Source organism: Venturia canescens, chromosome 7 (genome assembly GCF_019457755.1).
Source record: "Venturia canescens isolate UGA chromosome 7, ASM1945775v1, whole genome shotgun sequence".
In the NCBI taxonomy this organism is placed as follows: Eukaryota; Metazoa; Arthropoda; class Insecta; order Hymenoptera; family Ichneumonidae; genus Venturia; species Venturia canescens.
The window spans coordinates 6,889,534-6,906,678 of NC_057427.1; the positions used below are offsets into that span (position 1 = coordinate 6,889,534).

General features: G+C 35.7%; 3 protein-coding genes and 1 long non-coding RNA gene across 10 annotated transcripts; 1 reads left to right on the top strand and 3 right to left on the bottom strand.

The window, feature by feature from the left end:
• Positions 1-1,857: 1,857 nt before the first annotated feature.
• Positions 1,858-7,904, bottom strand: Rho1 (ras-like GTP-binding protein Rho1). 6 transcript variants are annotated; one of them, XM_043423004.1, is made up of 5 exons: positions 7,770-7,835; positions 6,039-6,121; positions 4,514-4,674; positions 4,033-4,416; positions 1,858-3,807 (listed from the first exon to the last, which is right to left on the bottom strand). In XM_043423004.1, exons 2-5 carry the CDS (start codon positions 6,094-6,096, stop codon positions 3,769-3,771), a joined length of 642 nt encoding a protein of 213 aa, XP_043278939.1. In that variant the 5' UTR covers positions 6,097-6,121; positions 7,770-7,835; the 3' UTR covers positions 1,858-3,768. The 6 variants fall into 6 exon arrangements, with proteins under 6 accessions (XP_043278939.1, XP_043278941.1, XP_043278942.1 ...); XM_043423006.1 differs by lacking the exon at positions 7,770-7,835 and adding an exon at positions 7,269-7,660; XM_043423007.1 differs by lacking the exon at positions 7,770-7,835 and adding an exon at positions 7,265-7,660.
• Positions 7,905-8,586: 682 nt separating this feature from the next.
• LOC122412972 (small glutamine-rich tetratricopeptide repeat-containing protein alpha-like) lies at positions 8,587-11,499 on the bottom strand. Of its 2 annotated transcripts, none has more exons than XM_043423001.1 (4): positions 11,355-11,499; positions 10,653-10,992; positions 9,513-9,992; positions 8,587-9,321 (listed from the first exon to the last, which is right to left on the bottom strand). In XM_043423001.1, the coding sequence occupies exons 2-4, from the start codon at positions 10,970-10,972 to the stop codon at positions 9,213-9,215; spliced, it is 909 nt and encodes a 302-aa protein (XP_043278936.1). In that variant the 5' UTR covers positions 10,973-10,992; positions 11,355-11,499; the 3' UTR covers positions 8,587-9,212. The 2 variants fall into 2 exon arrangements, with proteins under 2 accessions (XP_043278936.1, XP_043278937.1); XM_043423002.1 differs by lacking the exon at positions 11,355-11,499 and adding an exon at positions 11,184-11,324.
• On the top strand, positions 11,382-12,891 carry LOC122412979 (uncharacterized). The gene is made up of 3 exons (XR_006261468.1): positions 11,382-11,513; positions 11,656-12,573; positions 12,676-12,891. It is a non-coding gene; the product is annotated as an uncharacterized lncRNA (long non-coding RNA).
• LOC122412967 (activating signal cointegrator 1) lies at positions 11,882-14,939 on the bottom strand. The gene is made up of 8 exons (XM_043422997.1): positions 14,368-14,939; positions 13,971-14,296; positions 13,580-13,847; positions 13,190-13,493; positions 12,926-13,098; positions 12,640-12,761; positions 12,341-12,532; positions 11,882-12,190 (listed from the first exon to the last, which is right to left on the bottom strand). The coding sequence occupies exons 1-8, from the start codon at positions 14,433-14,435 to the stop codon at positions 12,117-12,119; spliced, it is 1,527 nt and encodes a 508-aa protein (XP_043278932.1). The 5' UTR covers positions 14,436-14,939; the 3' UTR covers positions 11,882-12,116.
• Positions 14,940-17,145: the final 2,206 nt, after the last annotated feature.

Genomic DNA, 17,145 nt, shown 5'->3' on the forward strand with positions numbered 1-17,145 from the left:
AGAATCTTTGCATCCTTAACTTTTCCAGTATCGAAGCAGTAGTCATTTATGCAAACTCAATTACCATTGGAATAATGAATGTACGCATTTTCCTATTATCTCGAGGGTTAAACCGCAATTTTCTCAAAATCACACTGTTAACAAAAAATCTCAAAATTTTTTCTCTATTCATCGTACGAACAGAAATATCAGCATATTGGAGCCCTGCTATTGCTGCTACATGTCCAGTTTGATAAGTTCAGTACCGTCCACATCGAACTAAGGAGCCTACACAAGAAAGCAGTCAACGAGCATCCACTTCCATCGATCATCATTTTTGCATCGAATCTCTTGCGAACCACCACATCGGTGTGCCGAAGAAAAATAAAAGCAAATTAGCATAACGTACTCGGTACGTAACATAACATACGCCGGACGTATTACCGAAAAAAAAGGAAAGAAGAAGAAGAAGCAGTTGTCACTTGGACTATTGAAACAAAGGAACGTATACAAACATTCCATACACACGAAATGAACCAAGTTATTCTCAAAGCTTTTCCGACTTCACTTTCCTATATGTATATATATATATATGCGTACATTGTTTTATTTACATCGATGTTTTGATATCGTACGGAGATATTTCTTGTCACGCGAAGCTCTCAATCATTGTCCAGAATCACGTTTACTTTGTAAATAATTAGAAAATACTGAGAAAAAGACATTTGTCTTTTTCGATATATAAATATTTATATATATATATACATATGCATAGTCGTGCGAACGCTTTTCAATTATCATCTAATTACCGATCATCATACAATTCACATTATTATGGGAATAGGATTGAGTGTGTGGGCGCAAGTCTGTGGATGTGTGCGAATGTGTGCATGGAGTATTTCACGACAAACCAACCGAACAATGATCTCCACGATCACAACAAAAAACGAAAAATTGTTGTTTTTTTTTCATCACACAGTGGTGTAGACAATCACAAAATTTGCAGTAATTAAAAAAAATGACAGTTGTAAAAGATTAGATTGTAAAGGTCTTTCTGTTTCTTAGATCAATGTTGTAAGAACTTACGAGCTTCAATTCAATATCCAGTATGCTATATATATGAATATATATTCATACGTGTGTATTTGTGTAAAAAAAAACAAAAGTAAATCTAGTGTCGTGATGGAGAAGAAAAGTTGTATCTTTAAAAATAATTTAATTATACGGCTGGCCGTCATCCATCAAAAACGTTGTTCTGTACGAAGACGCAGTTGTGCAAAAATGCTTTATCCTCACTATGAAAGTATTTTCCTATGTTTCATTAATTCGAATTGTACAATTGACGAGCACATAATTTCTCGATTATTGATATTCAGTAAGAAAAAATATCAGTAAAAAAGATAAATATCTATATCAACGAAACGTTATTCTTCTGGGTTTGTGCGTTAATTTTTCTCATATAGGAATGTACCTGTTTGTACAATAATCAACGAATTGAAAGAGAATTAGATGGAGTTTACCGTTACATTACACAGAAATGTATAAGTTGAAAAAAAACCCCCGATCGACAAACTAAAAAAATACGAAATGTACGAGCGGCCTATCGACTTTTGACCGCTTCTTTATAAATGTGATGTATTTATTATAAATAAGGTTATCGCCATCGCCAATAAACATATTATAGAAATTTATTATAAAAAAAGTGGTTTTCTTTCCGAGCATTTCTGTTCATGCATGTCCCATGATTTTATTAACCGTGTACCAAAATGAAAGTAAAATAAAAAAAAAGCACGTTGATATTTTTATATTTTCGGAAACCTACGATTAATCGGTTACTACACGGACGTCTATAAGGCGATACAAGGAAAACGATCTCCATAAATTGTGAAATTTTGCATTTTCGAGAGTTATTAGAAAGAAATACATTGAAATTATTCCAGTTGTCCCAGACGAATCGATTTGAAGATTTTATGCTCCAGGACGTTGATTTCTTGGCTCGGCAAATTGTCGTCGCAAACCGGATCGAAGGCGTTTCCGCAAATACACACAATCAAACACCAATTCCTTTCATCCAGCGACGCGACGAACTTTTTTCTCTCTCCGCACAAATGAATCATTGAGAAATAATGTTTTTTCTCTTCATCTTCGAGGCAGTTCGAGGCGTACTATATAAATTATAACAATTGATTGTATTCACATGAAATGATGAAGCTGCGATTATTATTTTATTCAGTAAATTTGCGCAACATTTATTGCGCGCGAAGCATTCGAGTTTAGAGTTCGACTGTCGTTATATATAGTTTTTTTTTCCTTTTTCTTTTTTTTTTGCGAAATCGGCACTTGGTCAATAAAAAACGTGACGAATTCTTATTTACGTGAACTACGGCTTGATGAAAAAAAATGTATAATATAAATATATATCTGGACATATATATTTTCGCTTCTTTGCCAGTCGTGATAATCTCTCGCAAGTCGTTACGAAATTATTATTGATTTCTTGTTTTGTTGAATAGAAAAAAAAAAGAAAAATATTAATCCTGATAAAACGCTCAAACTATATTTTGTTTCGTTCCAATATGTATAAAACTCCGGCAATAATTGTTCTCGTAAGGTTTTTTGAGTTGCATGCGTCCATTATGAGGGGTTGATAATCACGAATAATCATTAAAAAGCTATACAGGAGGTCGCTGCTAATTTTTCGGAGTACATAAATATAATATAGCTGCTATTACAATTCGTTATGTTAGTGTCAACGTATTACAATATAATATAATATAATATAATAATGATAATAATAATAATAATACATTTAGCCTATGTGGTATTTTTAATGATCAAAGTGATCTGGTATAGTCTATTTATGCACGTTCACATTAAAATAGAAATGTTCACTTTTTCCCCCCATTCTCTCATTATTCTTTTGCAGTTGAATTTAAAAAATCTTACAATGCTTCATGCAATTACGAGCCGTACAAAAGACAAGTTTCGCACTCGAACTTCGTACTATTTAATTTTTTTTCTCCATCCCCCTCTACATTCGTCGTCTTTTCTACTATTTCATTGCAATATTCAAAAAAATTGTATTTATTCCTACTCCCCTCGTGCACCTACTGCTTGCTCCCTCATTCTTTTTCTCCAATGTACGCAGAACTCTCCTGTTCTTCATACGTATTGACAGTTCATTGCCGAAACGAAATACAACTCCAATTTAAAAAAATATAACGGAACAAAAAAAATAAAAAAGAAAGGATGTAAACCGCCTTTTGAGAATTAGATGCAGTGATGATCAAAGTTATTACGCGAAGATAATTGCGTGTTGTATTTGTGAATTGTTGAGGGATGACGATTTTCGTAGTCAGTCAAGTCTTCTTGTAGCATTTTTCTTCATTTACTTTGAGATACAATTAAAGAGTCATTTAAATACGCACACATATATCTGAGATATGTATATCGTATCGTGTGGATTTTCTCGATTGCTGGTAATGTTTTGTTTTTCGTTTGTTTTCGTATTAAAAATTTACTCGTTTCTTCTCGAATATTTGTTTTTTTTTTCTCGTAATTCTTATGAACTTTTGCATTACATGTTGCTATTTTTGTTAATCTGATGTTCTTTATCCTTTTTGTTTTCTTTGTTGTTTATTATGTAAAGTAATTAAAGATAAGATATTAGTGTATCATAGTTTATGCTGGGGGGGCCTCCGGCATTACGACTAGCTTCGTTGCAGCTAGCTCCGCAATTCCTTGTGTGTTCTTCACTTGTCGGCGTTGGGCCCGTTCTCGTAATATACCTCAAAGCAGCCTACACTTTCCCTTCTTCTTCTTCTTTACCTTTAACGTGAGAAATAAGAATATTAATATCATGTAATTCTTTATTTCCAACAACCATCCTTCGACTTTCTTGCCGTTTTCTGAGCCTCCAAGAAAATCAAAGAGTAATTCATCAAGCAGAGTCAGATGGGTTTTCAGTCAATAGGAATATTAGTCGTTTAATCAGTGGACTCACATCAGTTTACCGAAAATGACAGTAATGAGAAAAGTATAAAAGTGACTAACTTGCAACGCGGCTCTGGTCGCCGTTTCGAAGACCTCTCGAACACCTTCCTTGCTCTTGGCAGAGCACTCGAGGTATGCAAAGGCATTTATTTTTTCAGCCATTGATCTGCCCTCCTCGGGTTTTACCGGTTCTTGCTTCATTTTGCCAAGTTCTTTAATCGTGCTAGGATCATTGCGAAGATCCTTTTTATTACCGACGAGAATAATTGGTACGTTAGGACAGAAGTGTTTAACTTCGGGCGTCCATTTCTCGGGAATGTTCTCCAATGAATCGGGACTGTCGATGGAAAAACACATGAGGATTACGTCCGTGTCCGGATACGAGAGTGGACGCAACCTATCGTAATCCTCTTGACCAGCTGTATCCCATAGGGCGAGTTCAACCTGTGGACAAGAACACGTACACGTACTCACGTTCGTTAATCTGTATTTGAATCATGAAATTTATTGTGAGCAATTGAAAACGAATTTTCCAACTCACTTGTTTACCGTCGACCTCGATATCGGCCACATAGTTTTCGAAAACAGTAGGCACGTAAACTTCAGGAAATTGATCTTTACTGAATACTATCAGCAGGCAAGTTTTACCACAGGCACCGTCGCCCACGATCACCAGTTTCTTCCTGATCGCCGCCATGAAACCTGCGACGAAATAATAAGCAAAAAATACAATAAATATACCATTTATTGGGAAATAGAATCTTAAAATTTTATTTGTTTTTCAACAAATGACGATTCTTGACGAGAACAATGATGCAGAAATGTTATTTCAATATCCTTCGATCACGAAATCGAATGTGATACTGCAAGTATGAAATTCAACTAATCACTGATCCATTCAAGTATTTATGATTAATTTTTTATTTAGCTTTGTGCTGATTCTGTCATTAAATTTGTGCTATCTAGGCGAGAGGTGTCTACAATTCCGAAGAGAAGTTTCGCAGACTTAAAATATACTTTTCTAGCACTGACGGTTTCGTATTTCTAGTCTCTATACGTCTCATTTCCTATCAAAGAACATTACTTCTACGATAAAATACAGGTAAACCGTGTATTATTCTAAACTCGTATTTTTCAAACTCAGGTGAGAATGTTTGACAAGGAAAAACAAACAGATATTGTTTCTTCGTAGTATATCTCCTTCGAAAACAGTTAATTTTTGAAGCTGTTCTCTTTATTACTCAAAGCTTGGAAGTATTTACATGTAGGACAATGAACGACTACGACACTCATTGAAAGTTGAATTTGAGTAGCGAGGATCTTTCACAAGTATTCCAACGGAGGAGATCTACTGGGAGGGAAAAAATGAAATTGTGCTTCCAAGAAATAAACAGTTGGATCAACTTGTACATTCGAGGAATTCACGAAACAATGGATTTGTATTTTTCATAATCCAGAATATTCTGGTTGATAAAACTATTTTTTATTATTCCTAGAACCGTCCTATTGACATTGTGGTGTTCTGGGAAACGTTTCTTGCTCACAGATAGCGTGTTAATAGGAATTCATAAAATAGCTGAAGCGTAATCTACATGCGGACTAAGCCTTTTGTGTGAAAAGATTCTAATGAATTTATGCACAAAACAAAAACAATTGGATGAATATTATGAAGGACAAGGGGCGCATGGAAAATTTTATTGGCAGTTACATCATTGCATTTGAACGTTCATCAAAAATTGTAAATAAACTACTTGTTTTTTTGGTGCAAATTAGAAAAACTTGCAAACGACTACCCATAGAAAGAAGTTTTCAATTTTTTTCTTATAACCAATTCTCTAATCCCAGTGTTTTTTTCAAAGTTTTCTTTTTGAGTCAGAAATGGGATTATGCAAAAAAAATAAAAGTTTATCAAGTGATGAGTCTTTATGTTCAACTTTTGAAATATTGGATTCTCGGTTATGGTTTATTTATCTCTTTTAGCAACCTACGGAGAGGAGGGGCGAGAGAAATTGCTGTTTTGTTTTCATTTCTTTTTGGAAGCTTATAGGATATAGACTGGGTCGTACCTGATCCAGGGTACCCCGTATCGTCTGGGCCGAGGTTTCGGCCCACAATGCATCCCATGTTTTTAGTCTTTCTTTCCGCGTCTCTGTTTTAAGTGGACAGTTTTGGATGTTAGAACGGGTAGAGAGCTGCGAGATGAATTCTAATACCACAACAAAATTATTATATATGTATGTGGGTACACATAGAGAATGAGAGAGAGAGAGAGAAAGAGACAGAAAAATAAATGGAGAAAGATATGTGTACGTATTCCAAGCCACTCCAATTCAGCGTTTTGATTTTCACCTCTGGTCCTATACCATTATTTTTTCTTTACATGCTGGGAAATGAATTCCATTGAAGACTTTATTGTACTACCCATAAAAATCGTTTTTACTTTGTTTTCTTTGCCATGCTCTTCCGATATGAGTGAAATGAAACATTTCATTTTTCCAGCCTCGAGTGGAATAAATCCGAGTTAAGTTTATTTCAAAGGTCAATAGAGTCAGAAAGAATGCTCAAATATACAACATCAACAAATTCCTAAGCAAATCGATGTAGACATGCACACAAAGTACAACCTGATGCCTAATTGTCCCTGCTGTGCAAATGAAACGAAAAAGAAAACTACTTTGTGCAACGAAAACCAAAAAAAAACACGTCCCGTACGAAATTATTCGTATTTAGAAGAATTGTCGATTTTCGAAAAGCGTCTCGCCATTTTTGGATTTTCCGTATGTGCCACGAACTTTGCAAAGATCATCACCACATGACGTTTAGTCATCCGATCGCGAAGGATCGGAAGATAACGAACGCCAAAACTCTTGACAGTGGGACGAATTTCTTTGTTTTTTGTTTTCACCTGTGCAATATTGTTCACCGGCTATACGAACAATTGACGAAAGTTGCGACTGTCGAGGCGCGATCGGGTGAGATTTCCTTAGTTTTCGCTTTCGAGACAACTCAAAGGACGAACGCGCTCGTGAGGGGAGTGTCAAAGAAGGGAGGAAACGAAACGGACAAAGTTTTATATGTCCATTTCAAAGCGAAGATCCACAAGAAAAAAAATTCAGAAAAATCGAGAATTTTTCGTAAAGACCAACCGGTCAAATTCAGCAAGAAAAAAAACAAGGGGAACAAAAAACAGGGCGAAGTGCAAAAGTGCAAAGAACGAGGGAGGGAGGGAACGAGAAGGAAGGGGGTAGGTCGGCGACGCTGGAGTCTAAATGCTCGGTGACGATGTACTTACTCACACTTCACTAAAACGCGAACTCGTGTCGAAAAGTTTTTGCCTCGGAATAATCCTTTATACTTCGCTGTTTTGCTTTTTTTTCTCTGACTATTATATATATGGATCTGAATTTAACAATATAAAATTCGGCGACGAACTTATCGAAGTGTAAAAAATGAACGAGTGAAATAACTCTGTCGATTCGTTGGGGGACTATTTTTCCGTAGACTCGCAACGCATGGCACTCCTTCAGCTTCTCGGTCGCCGAGTATACAGTACAATATCCCTTCTCCGTTCCGTTTTTTTTTTTTTTTATTATTTCTCCCAGTCTTCGTTTTATGCGCGCTCTCTCAAGAGAAAAAAAAACAAAAACGTAACGGTGGATTCGTTAATCGCTAATAACGACAAAACACGACACAGCACAGCCCTTGCACCACTCCAGCCAGGCGTTATATTTTTTGTTGTAGATTCATTTTTTTAATTGTTTTTTTTTTTCTCGAAATATTATTAATTGCGTATTTACCTGAAATCTTATGCGACAGATAGTCAAGAAAATGGCTGCCTTCTGTGGCCACACCTCAATCTGTTGAGTGTGTGTTCGGCGATGGTTTCCCCGGGTGGGGGACAAATTTTTAGGCGGGGATAGAATCTCCAGGCCCGTACAACAAGAACTTTCGCACCCGCTGACACTCGCATATATCTATGTTTGTCAAAATTACGAAGGCATTGCATTTCGTAATTAAACAAATGTTGCATTTTCAAAGATCATGTTCATTTTATAACTTTTCCGTAATGTTGGAGTTCGAAAAATTATGATCATTGGCACAACTGCATTTATTTTTTGGATTTTGACAATGGGAAACAAACAATTTTCAACACTCGTATACTCTCATCATAGGGGTGTTTATCTACAGTCGATAATTTCAAATAGAACATGTAAAATTTTGTGTTTAAATTTATCAACCTAATTTGATGATGAATATTTGAAAAAAACTTCAAAAATCGATTTTATCCAGCCGTGATTTTTTTCCGATAGGCCACGTATAATCATGAAATGTTTTGGGAGTTAGCCTGCTTTCATTGGCAAACATAATCGTCGATCGAGTGCCAATATTTCTTCTACACAAACTCACGAATATACGTACAAATAATTGTTTCATTGATTGCTTCCGTTACCGAATGTATTTGGCTCAAAGCCTTTTCAAAGAGCTATCAAGAGCATTAATAGCTCATGAGAATTTCGTCATGTAGAACAATTCAAGAAAAATGAAATCTGAGTTCTATGTCTGACGGTCCGTTCTCCGAAAAATAATCGAGGAAAAATAATCATTTCCCATTAATACAGTTTGTATGTCGCTACTATTTATTTTGGAAGCTTACGACGTATATCGCGATGGGTCACATTGCTATAAGATTTTGAATAAATTTCGCAATCACATACAGCATACGTTCTACCTTGTATATTATAATATATTTTTTTATATTCGTATATAATAATCTCGATCAGTACACAGATCTTCTCATGATCGAGACAAATTTTACAGTTTCAACGGGAAGTAAAAAAACAGGAAAAATAATTTTTATGGATAAATCATTCGACAATTGTGGAAAAAAAGGTCTTGGGTGAGCTAGAAAATTTTTTTCTTGTAGAAAAAGGAATTCAAATAAAGTAGTCACTTGTTTCACAGGAATTCGCGACTCCAGTTGCTAAATAGGGCAATATGGATGAATGGCATGGTTGCTTTCCACGTACAATAAAGATGATACATCTAAAACTGTTGATTACACAAAGTTTTGGAGCGATCGAAACATCAAGATTTAGTATCACCGTACTTTCCAAAAAGTTCTCTATGTCCTGCTGTTTTTTCGTCATTTCATTTGTTTTTCTTACGCCTCATTTTTTCTCGTCTTTCGCGTCATACTCTGATGTGAAAGTCGCAAAATTACAGAGATTTTTGACGAGAGCTCAATTATTCTGTGGCGGTTGAGGATCATTCGGACCTTGCATTTGACGTCTCAGGTTCTCCACTAAATCGGGATTTGTCATTCGCATTTCTTCCATGAAACGTTGTCCACTGAAAATGAAAAAACGTGTAGAAATATCTCAATTTTCTCCACCAGCAGACAGCAATTCAAGGTTTTTCTTCTCAGTTTGAACAAGCAAATCGATTGCTCTTGATTGTTTTTTTTTTCTTTCAAATAAGAAGCAACGGAATTTATGATTGGGCGGGGGGGGGGGGGGGGGGGGATATGAATTGATACCTACGCTTCCATGATTGCCTCGATACTACGAGAGCTTCCTTCCACATCACCGGCAGCAAAATAATTCATTATATTCATTGCGTCTGGACCGTTAAATATTTCACGGGCCATATTAACAAAAGTTGGATGTTCCACAAGAGAACCAACATCGATGTTTCCAAATGCTGCGCCAAGCCCACAGAGACCTGCAGGATTACCGGTTTGTGGTGCTGCCAATTTCTCTTCCGCCAATTGTATATTGTTCTTGTAACACTCGTTATCCGGCTCCATTTCACTTGCTTTTTGATAACAGTCCCTGGCTTCTTTGTGCTTCAACAAACTCGAATAAGCCAAACCCATACGAGCGTAAGCTTTGCTGTAGGAAGGATCGATCGAGAGCGCCGTCATTGCGTCTTTTATCGCTAATTGATGATTGCCCATTTTGCTGTGCACCGCCGCACGATTGCAATAATACACAGCTTTACTTCCGTCCAATTCTATGGCTCTGCGCAAATAAACAAAGTCCTGAATTCTAAGTTAGTTTATCTTTGACGTTTATCCCTAACAATGTGCGGGCCTCTGGGTTAGTGTTTTATCTTTTTCCTTCTTAATAGAAAATCAAACCTTTCAAATTATCCTGTGTGAAATCCTTCGAATTTTGAATCGTTAAAATCAAACATCCCATTGTAACATGTTCGAATAGCAAAAAATGCAGACCGGAGCAACAAATTATGGTTCTCAAATAGAAATAGAGCAACATGGTGCTTTCTAGATTGTACTTTGACTAATGCTTTATATTGGTTCATTAGTAGTTTAGTATGGAAATTTGAAGCATTTTGCAGTTGATATAATTTTTTACTAAGTATGTTGCTATAATGACGTCCCAAATATCCTAAACTAAAACTTAGCATGCATCCTGTATATTCTGTAAATGTATTTTTCATTTGTTTAGGAAGTTGTGAATAGAAAATCATACCAAGAATTTCGCAATCCTTAGTAAATCAATTCATTCCTGAAAAGCATGGTGATTGATTCTCTTATACAATATGTCCAAATTCATTGTTTCTGTTCAGAGTTTTCATTCAATATGGAATACGGTCTTGAAGAATATTTACCTCACATATAATAAACGAGATGTAATAAAATGTTTGAATTAGGGACGTACTTTGTATAACTTCTGAGGGCATCGTGTGGTTTCTCCTCTTTCATAAAATTGTTGCCTTCTGTTTTGAGTCTCTCAGCTTCAGCTTTTTCTTCCGCTGTAGCTTCTTTCTTAATTATAGGTCTGGCACTATCTGCAGCAGCTTGATAAGCCGACTGAAGATTGAAGTTGGGTAATGCGTCTGATGCTTGTACATTGTAAGCGCTCTCCAAGCACTGTATGGCAACTTCGAGACTCTCTCGAGAATCCGCAGTTATGTCTCCCTCTTCCAGTTGCTGTGTCAAAAACTGAATGATCGAAGCGACTAGCCCTTTCGTTGCCATATCTGATTTCTGCTGTATATCTAGAAAAATATGTTTACATTCGCAAGTTCATCATTATCTACGCGTGAGTCTATTATTTTCTGCTACATCACGATGAAACATAACCAACAAAATACATGGGAGCAGACACCGGATTGAAGGAAAAATGGAAGAACTGGTGGGGGTTAATTAATTTTCGTTTTTACGTAGTGTTATTTTTTAAAATTATAACCCAGTGTTTTGTTGATTCTCAGCTGAATAAAAATTGCGCATGCGACGCAAAAAAGAAATAAATCAATTTCAGAGTACAATCAATGCACAATGTGCACAGTTTCCCCAAAAACGAACGAGTCAATACACCAATTTTGGCGAAGAAATTACAGATCCAATAATTAGTACGCACAGTTATGAATAAATTTGGCCTCTAAATATTTTCACATTAACTGCATTAGCTTATTCTGCATAATACTTTGACGAGGAACTTTAAACCAAAACACCGTTTGTTCACTCAAAGGATACGGACACGCCGACTCTATACCAATACCAATGCACCTGTACATACGTACGTGAGTTTTTCTTCCCTTACACTCTCTCTACCCTCGGGATTGCACATAAAAAAAACGGTCGGCAAAAAAACAATATGCATGTAGATGGGAAGACCAACTGAATTACTAAAATGTTTTACTATCATTTCCGGTGGATAGCGCCATCATATAGTGGGGGAACTACGTCGATAAAAAAAAATTGCGGGATGTCTCTTCTCGAACCGACTGCGCGTTGCTGCTGTTCAGTCAGCGGCGGCAATACCATCGATCATGATACTTGTTTTAGTGGTTATAATAAAATGCATGCGTAAGCGCTTTCATGTACTTTCCAGCACTAAAGAGCGTCGTGTGCTTTTTGGGGCAATGGGTTTATGTCAATAAATAATTTCTTTCGGAGAAATCTTTATTAGAAGACAACCAAACTCAACCAAGACCAAATCTTAATCAAGTTTGGTCTGAAAGACATATATACGTATTATGTATGAAAGACGTATGCATATACGAATTTATACAACATTTTATAGAGCAAATTTTAAGGAAAAACTTGCTTCAATATATATTATAAATACATATAAACTGGATCACAAATTTTTTGTCCATAATCCAATAAAATCTGCCAATTACTTTGCCCGAACTTTCAGCGAATGCTCCAGGGACTTCATGGCAGCCTGATGAATTTTCTTGTCCAGTTTGTCTGCCAACGAAAATAAAATTAATAAATATAAAATAGTAATTTATTAATATATTTATAATCCAACTATTTTAACTATTATCCACTTGAGTTTGAAAGATTTTAGCAGAGGTGCTTTTTCCTTTTCTGTCTTAGCATGAAAATTTTTCTTACATATTTTGTGTTTTCCTTGGATCGGGAATTTAAGCGGTAGTTCGTAACAATCCTGGCAAATTAATACAAAAGGACTGTCACTTTCACCTTCTGGGTACACGCGACGATACTCTTCTTGAGGTAAAACATCGGTCACGGTTACGCAGCCGAGCAAGCAGGATGTCGGATAATTGCTCGGAAATTTGAGGTTCTCTACACAAATGAATATTGAAATGAAGAAAACGAAATTAAAGGTAAAAAATTTATAAACTTTTCTTCAGAAATGTTATAACTCATATTGGTAATAAAACCAAACGAACCATTAATTAAGACTCTATAACGATTCTCAAGAACAGAAATATCTTCGGTGGAAGGAATTTTGGAAGCTGCAGCAATCCAAAGTCGTCCACGATGCGAAGAGTACCATGTTCTTCCCTCGTGCCTGTCAAAAAATTCAATTGAAGTTGTTTATAAAAACGAACATAAATTGATTGAATTTATGACAAAAGTCATAGATTTACAGTGAAATTTTAAAAATATGGAAAAAATCAATAAAACTTTGTTAAGATTTCTATTTTTGTGAATAGTTATCAAAGCTTGACTCACGTTTTTATTCCTGCAACCAGGAGAGATGCATATGGTTGATGCATGCTCAGGCACAGACCTTCGTCCATCATTTCCAAATATTCTTTGTCCTGAATCCGACTATGAATATTTTTTTGACTGAGATTTCTCGAGCCAGGATTATCATTCAAATGGAACAGATTCAAAGGCACGTACTAGAAAAAAAATAAGCCTTGAAATGTTTTCACCCAAAATGATTAGACGATTTTTTATAACTTGGAATATTATTTTGTCAGATAATATTACCGTAGGTCGATCAAATTCAACCGTAGGACAAACATTCGCATCATCATGAATTCTGGCGATCATGGAATCCGCAGATTCACGCAATTCGGCGTTCAAAACGTGATCGAACTCTTGCAAATCTTCGACAATTTCTCGCCCAGCAAAGTCCAAAACGACTTTTCTCGTCAAACGTGACTCGTGCTTTTTATCTCGCAATTCTTCTTCACGTTTCTGGACTTTTTCTCTCTCACTCTTTGATAACCAACCACTGTTGCTTGTTTGATAATAATCGCTCTCGTCGTCTATTACTTCTGTTCGACGAGCACTATAATTTCAATTTATTATAAAATTTCAAACTGAATTGGAGCACTGTGAAAATATTAATGATTTTTTATTTAAATAAAAAAAAACCTGTTTCTATCGAATTCCAGAAGCTTGTCTCTATGTTTGATAGCATCGTCTGAAATTTTAGCAGGTTTTTGGTCCATGAGTTTATTATAAAGAGTGTTGGACTGTTTCGAATTGTTTGAAAGAATCTGTTGTTGGTTTGGAGTACAAACCAAACTGCCACAAAACAAACAAGGGCCAGCACGTTCCTGAGCACACACAATGCGGCCGCAGTTGATGCAATTATTAACAAGCGTATGTGTTTTGGCTTCACAATCACATTTGTGTCTACCTTTGAACAAAAAACCATTGAACTATACTCACTTTTAAGGTTTGACAGAATCATTGTAATCACTAAATTGAGGAAACAAGAGATTTCTAAGATGAATTTGTAAAAATACTAAAAATAAAGTACCTTTCAATAAAACAGTTTGCGCATCTTTTCCCTCTGGTGTATACAGATTAACGAAGTGAGTTTTTTTCTTTTCAAACTGTTTCGGCATTTCCTGCAACGCAGTGCCTTCCTTGTCCTTTGATTTTCCTTTTTTTTTGTCATTTTGTTTTTGTGCCGCTTTACCATTGTTCTCGTCGAATTTACTATTGCGACAAGAAATAGGCGCATTGGCAGCACGTCTTTTTTTCAATTCGACAACGAAACGCTGGTGCTTGGGATTCGAATTGTCGAGTAAAGTCTCGAGATATTTTTCGAGGTCCTGCTCGTTTTCCAGGTTGATTATAATTCTGTAATTTTACGCAATCATAACCTCTATGTTTCATTCGATTAATAATTCGACTAATCTCTAGTTTCTCACTGTGCCATATCCAGAGGAATCGGGAAACCCAATAGTTCTGAAAGATTCTTCTGTATCCAATTCTCCATTGTGTTTTATTTATGACAGTTCAATATGAAAAATGATACTAAACACGCGACACCCGACACCAGAAACGTCAGAATATGCGGTTACGTTTAGATACTATTTTTTAACTTATTCCGTGAATTTGACTGACTGATTTTGGGTTTAACTTTTTTCCAGTGTAAATCATTTGTCAGTGATTGTCAGAGGATGACAATCCACGCTTGCTGTATTAGTTAATTAAAAAATTTTTTTTTAAATATCCGCGTGTGAGATTAGCCGATTTTGTTTAAACCTTGAAATATCATAAAATTTCAAACGCTTAATTTCAATTTGGCTCGTTGGTATGAAATTTATGGACGAAAAGTTTATCTGCGGCTGTCCGTTTATTTTAAAAATATTATAGAAAAAAAATATTTCATTGTTACCCTTTTTTCAAATTTAAAAATATTCAATCTTCTCTAAACCTGTTTGAAGAACAAAATCATGTGTGAATATTATTAAATAAAATGAATGCTAGAAAAATAACCTTCTAAGACCTTATTGTTGTTAATGAACCACAAGTGCGAAATAATTGGGGCAGATGACGCTGCGAAACTGTACGGTGCTGCCATCTGTCGCCACTGACAATAAATTAAAAAAAAGTCAACAAAAAAATCTATCTCATAAGAATATTAAGATAAAACCAAAAATATACTGAATAAAGATAAAGTTAATAAAATTTTATGAACGGAAAATAGACAAGAATTTTACGAAACTCCATTAACATTGCTAGCTTCAAGCTATATTCCAATTAGTATCAAGTTTGCGTGCCCAATTTAAACGACCAGCAATTATTCCGGTGGTTCCGGTTGACACGCTTTTGGGTTTTTATTTTATTTTGCTATTTATTTTTTGTGACGGTTGCAGAAAAACAAATGAAAAATGAAAACACTGACAGTAATAGTTTCTCAGTCGCGTAGCTTTTATATCGAAGATTGTGAAAAATTAAAGGCCAGCTGTAAAAGTGTGCATGAAAAAACGTGTAGGACATAGAGGACGATGTAAGAATTTTCGCGTGGGTCATTGGGAACACTAAAACACAAGGCCTTCACACTTGCTTAGCGAACGGATCTTCCTGCACTTAAATTTGCATACCCCGGATCATTATAATGCGCGTGTTACACAGGAGCCTCTGTATAATCCTACGTATATCTATACTTTTTCATCTTTTATACGAGTGTGATAGTCATATATGTTAACGTTTCGTTGAGTAATAAATACGTTCTCAATTTCTGCGCGTTCCTCTTGTCACATGAGTTATTCATACATATGTTTCGTTAACTCAGCAATTTTCCTCTATGAATGTCGACGAGAGCTTTCCAGTCGAGAATTTTATTTAATTTTAGGACGATCCAAAAATTTCTGCGCCAACGAAGAGGATCGGAATTTAGAGTTTTTATTTCCGATCGATTCTTAACTTATTTTTTAACTATCGCATTCATATCGAGCGCCAAAAATATCGAAATGCAACGGCCATATTGATTAGTACAGACCGCGGCCGCTAGGTAGCGAAGAAAAATCTTCGTACTTCTTCGTACCACCTTCGTACACATGCTATAAAAAGCTGTCGAAATTTTTTCGATGAATCGTCACTCGGAAAAAGATTCGCTTTCGGTGTTTTTTTTGTTCGTGGAATAATTCGCGTATCTCAGTTTATAGCCCGATCGGATGTCTTCCCAGGTTATTATAACGAGCCTTTAAATACGCTTATGTCTCTTAACGATTTAATTATGTCACAATAACGTATATCCTGCTTTTCATTTACCGAGACGTTATGACCGAATGAATTCATATACGCGTGTGTAGAGTTCTTTATCACTGTTCCATGTGTTCAACTGTTAGTTTATATACATGTTTAACGAGGTGGCCGAGTTGTTTGGTAAATTCTTTTCATTGCGGACCAATAAAAAGGAGTCTCGGGAGCTTCGTACTTCGTACATAGAACTGACATAGAACGGTGAGCTCAAGGTCTCAACCCAAGGTTCCTACCCATCGATCTTGTAATAAACTTTTCAATAAAGTTTTGTCGCGATATAAGTTCGAGCCTTAATAAACGTTACGGCTGTTTTCGCCCATCTATTTTCAGGTTATAAGCAAGCGTGATAAAATAAAATAAATGATTGGAGATACGAATCGACGCTGCGTCCTGAAATATGCAGTACAGAAAAATTTCGACACCGCGTTATCGAGCAATCGAATGAATTCCATCGTAGACTTGGGAAGGAAAAGAAAGATGCGAGAAAAAATCGATAAAAAATATGATCGTATCTGGTTTATCGGTCGTCAGAATAAAGGGATAAGGATAAAAAATGTTAAATCCAATGTAAACACCAATCAGTACGTTTTATTTCGAAGTAGAAATGAAGGAACTTGGAACATCGTCACGCAACATTCTTCCGTGGGAATACAAAAAAAGTGAATGTATTTGACGTGTTTCTCAGCCGAAAAACCTTATCGGATCAGTGTTTCGAAGCTGCATATAATGCGAAGCAATATTTTTTGGAATCGCTCTACAAAGACCAAACATTTTTTCAACCAACGAGGAGCAAATTGTTCGAATATTTTTTGAAAAATTATTCAAATAATTCGGTCTCGTATTACGATGACCTATGGTGTTGTACAGTCAATGCAAAAATACGAATTTTTCTTTTAAAGATAAATCGAAAGTATTAAACCGCAATAAAATAATATTCA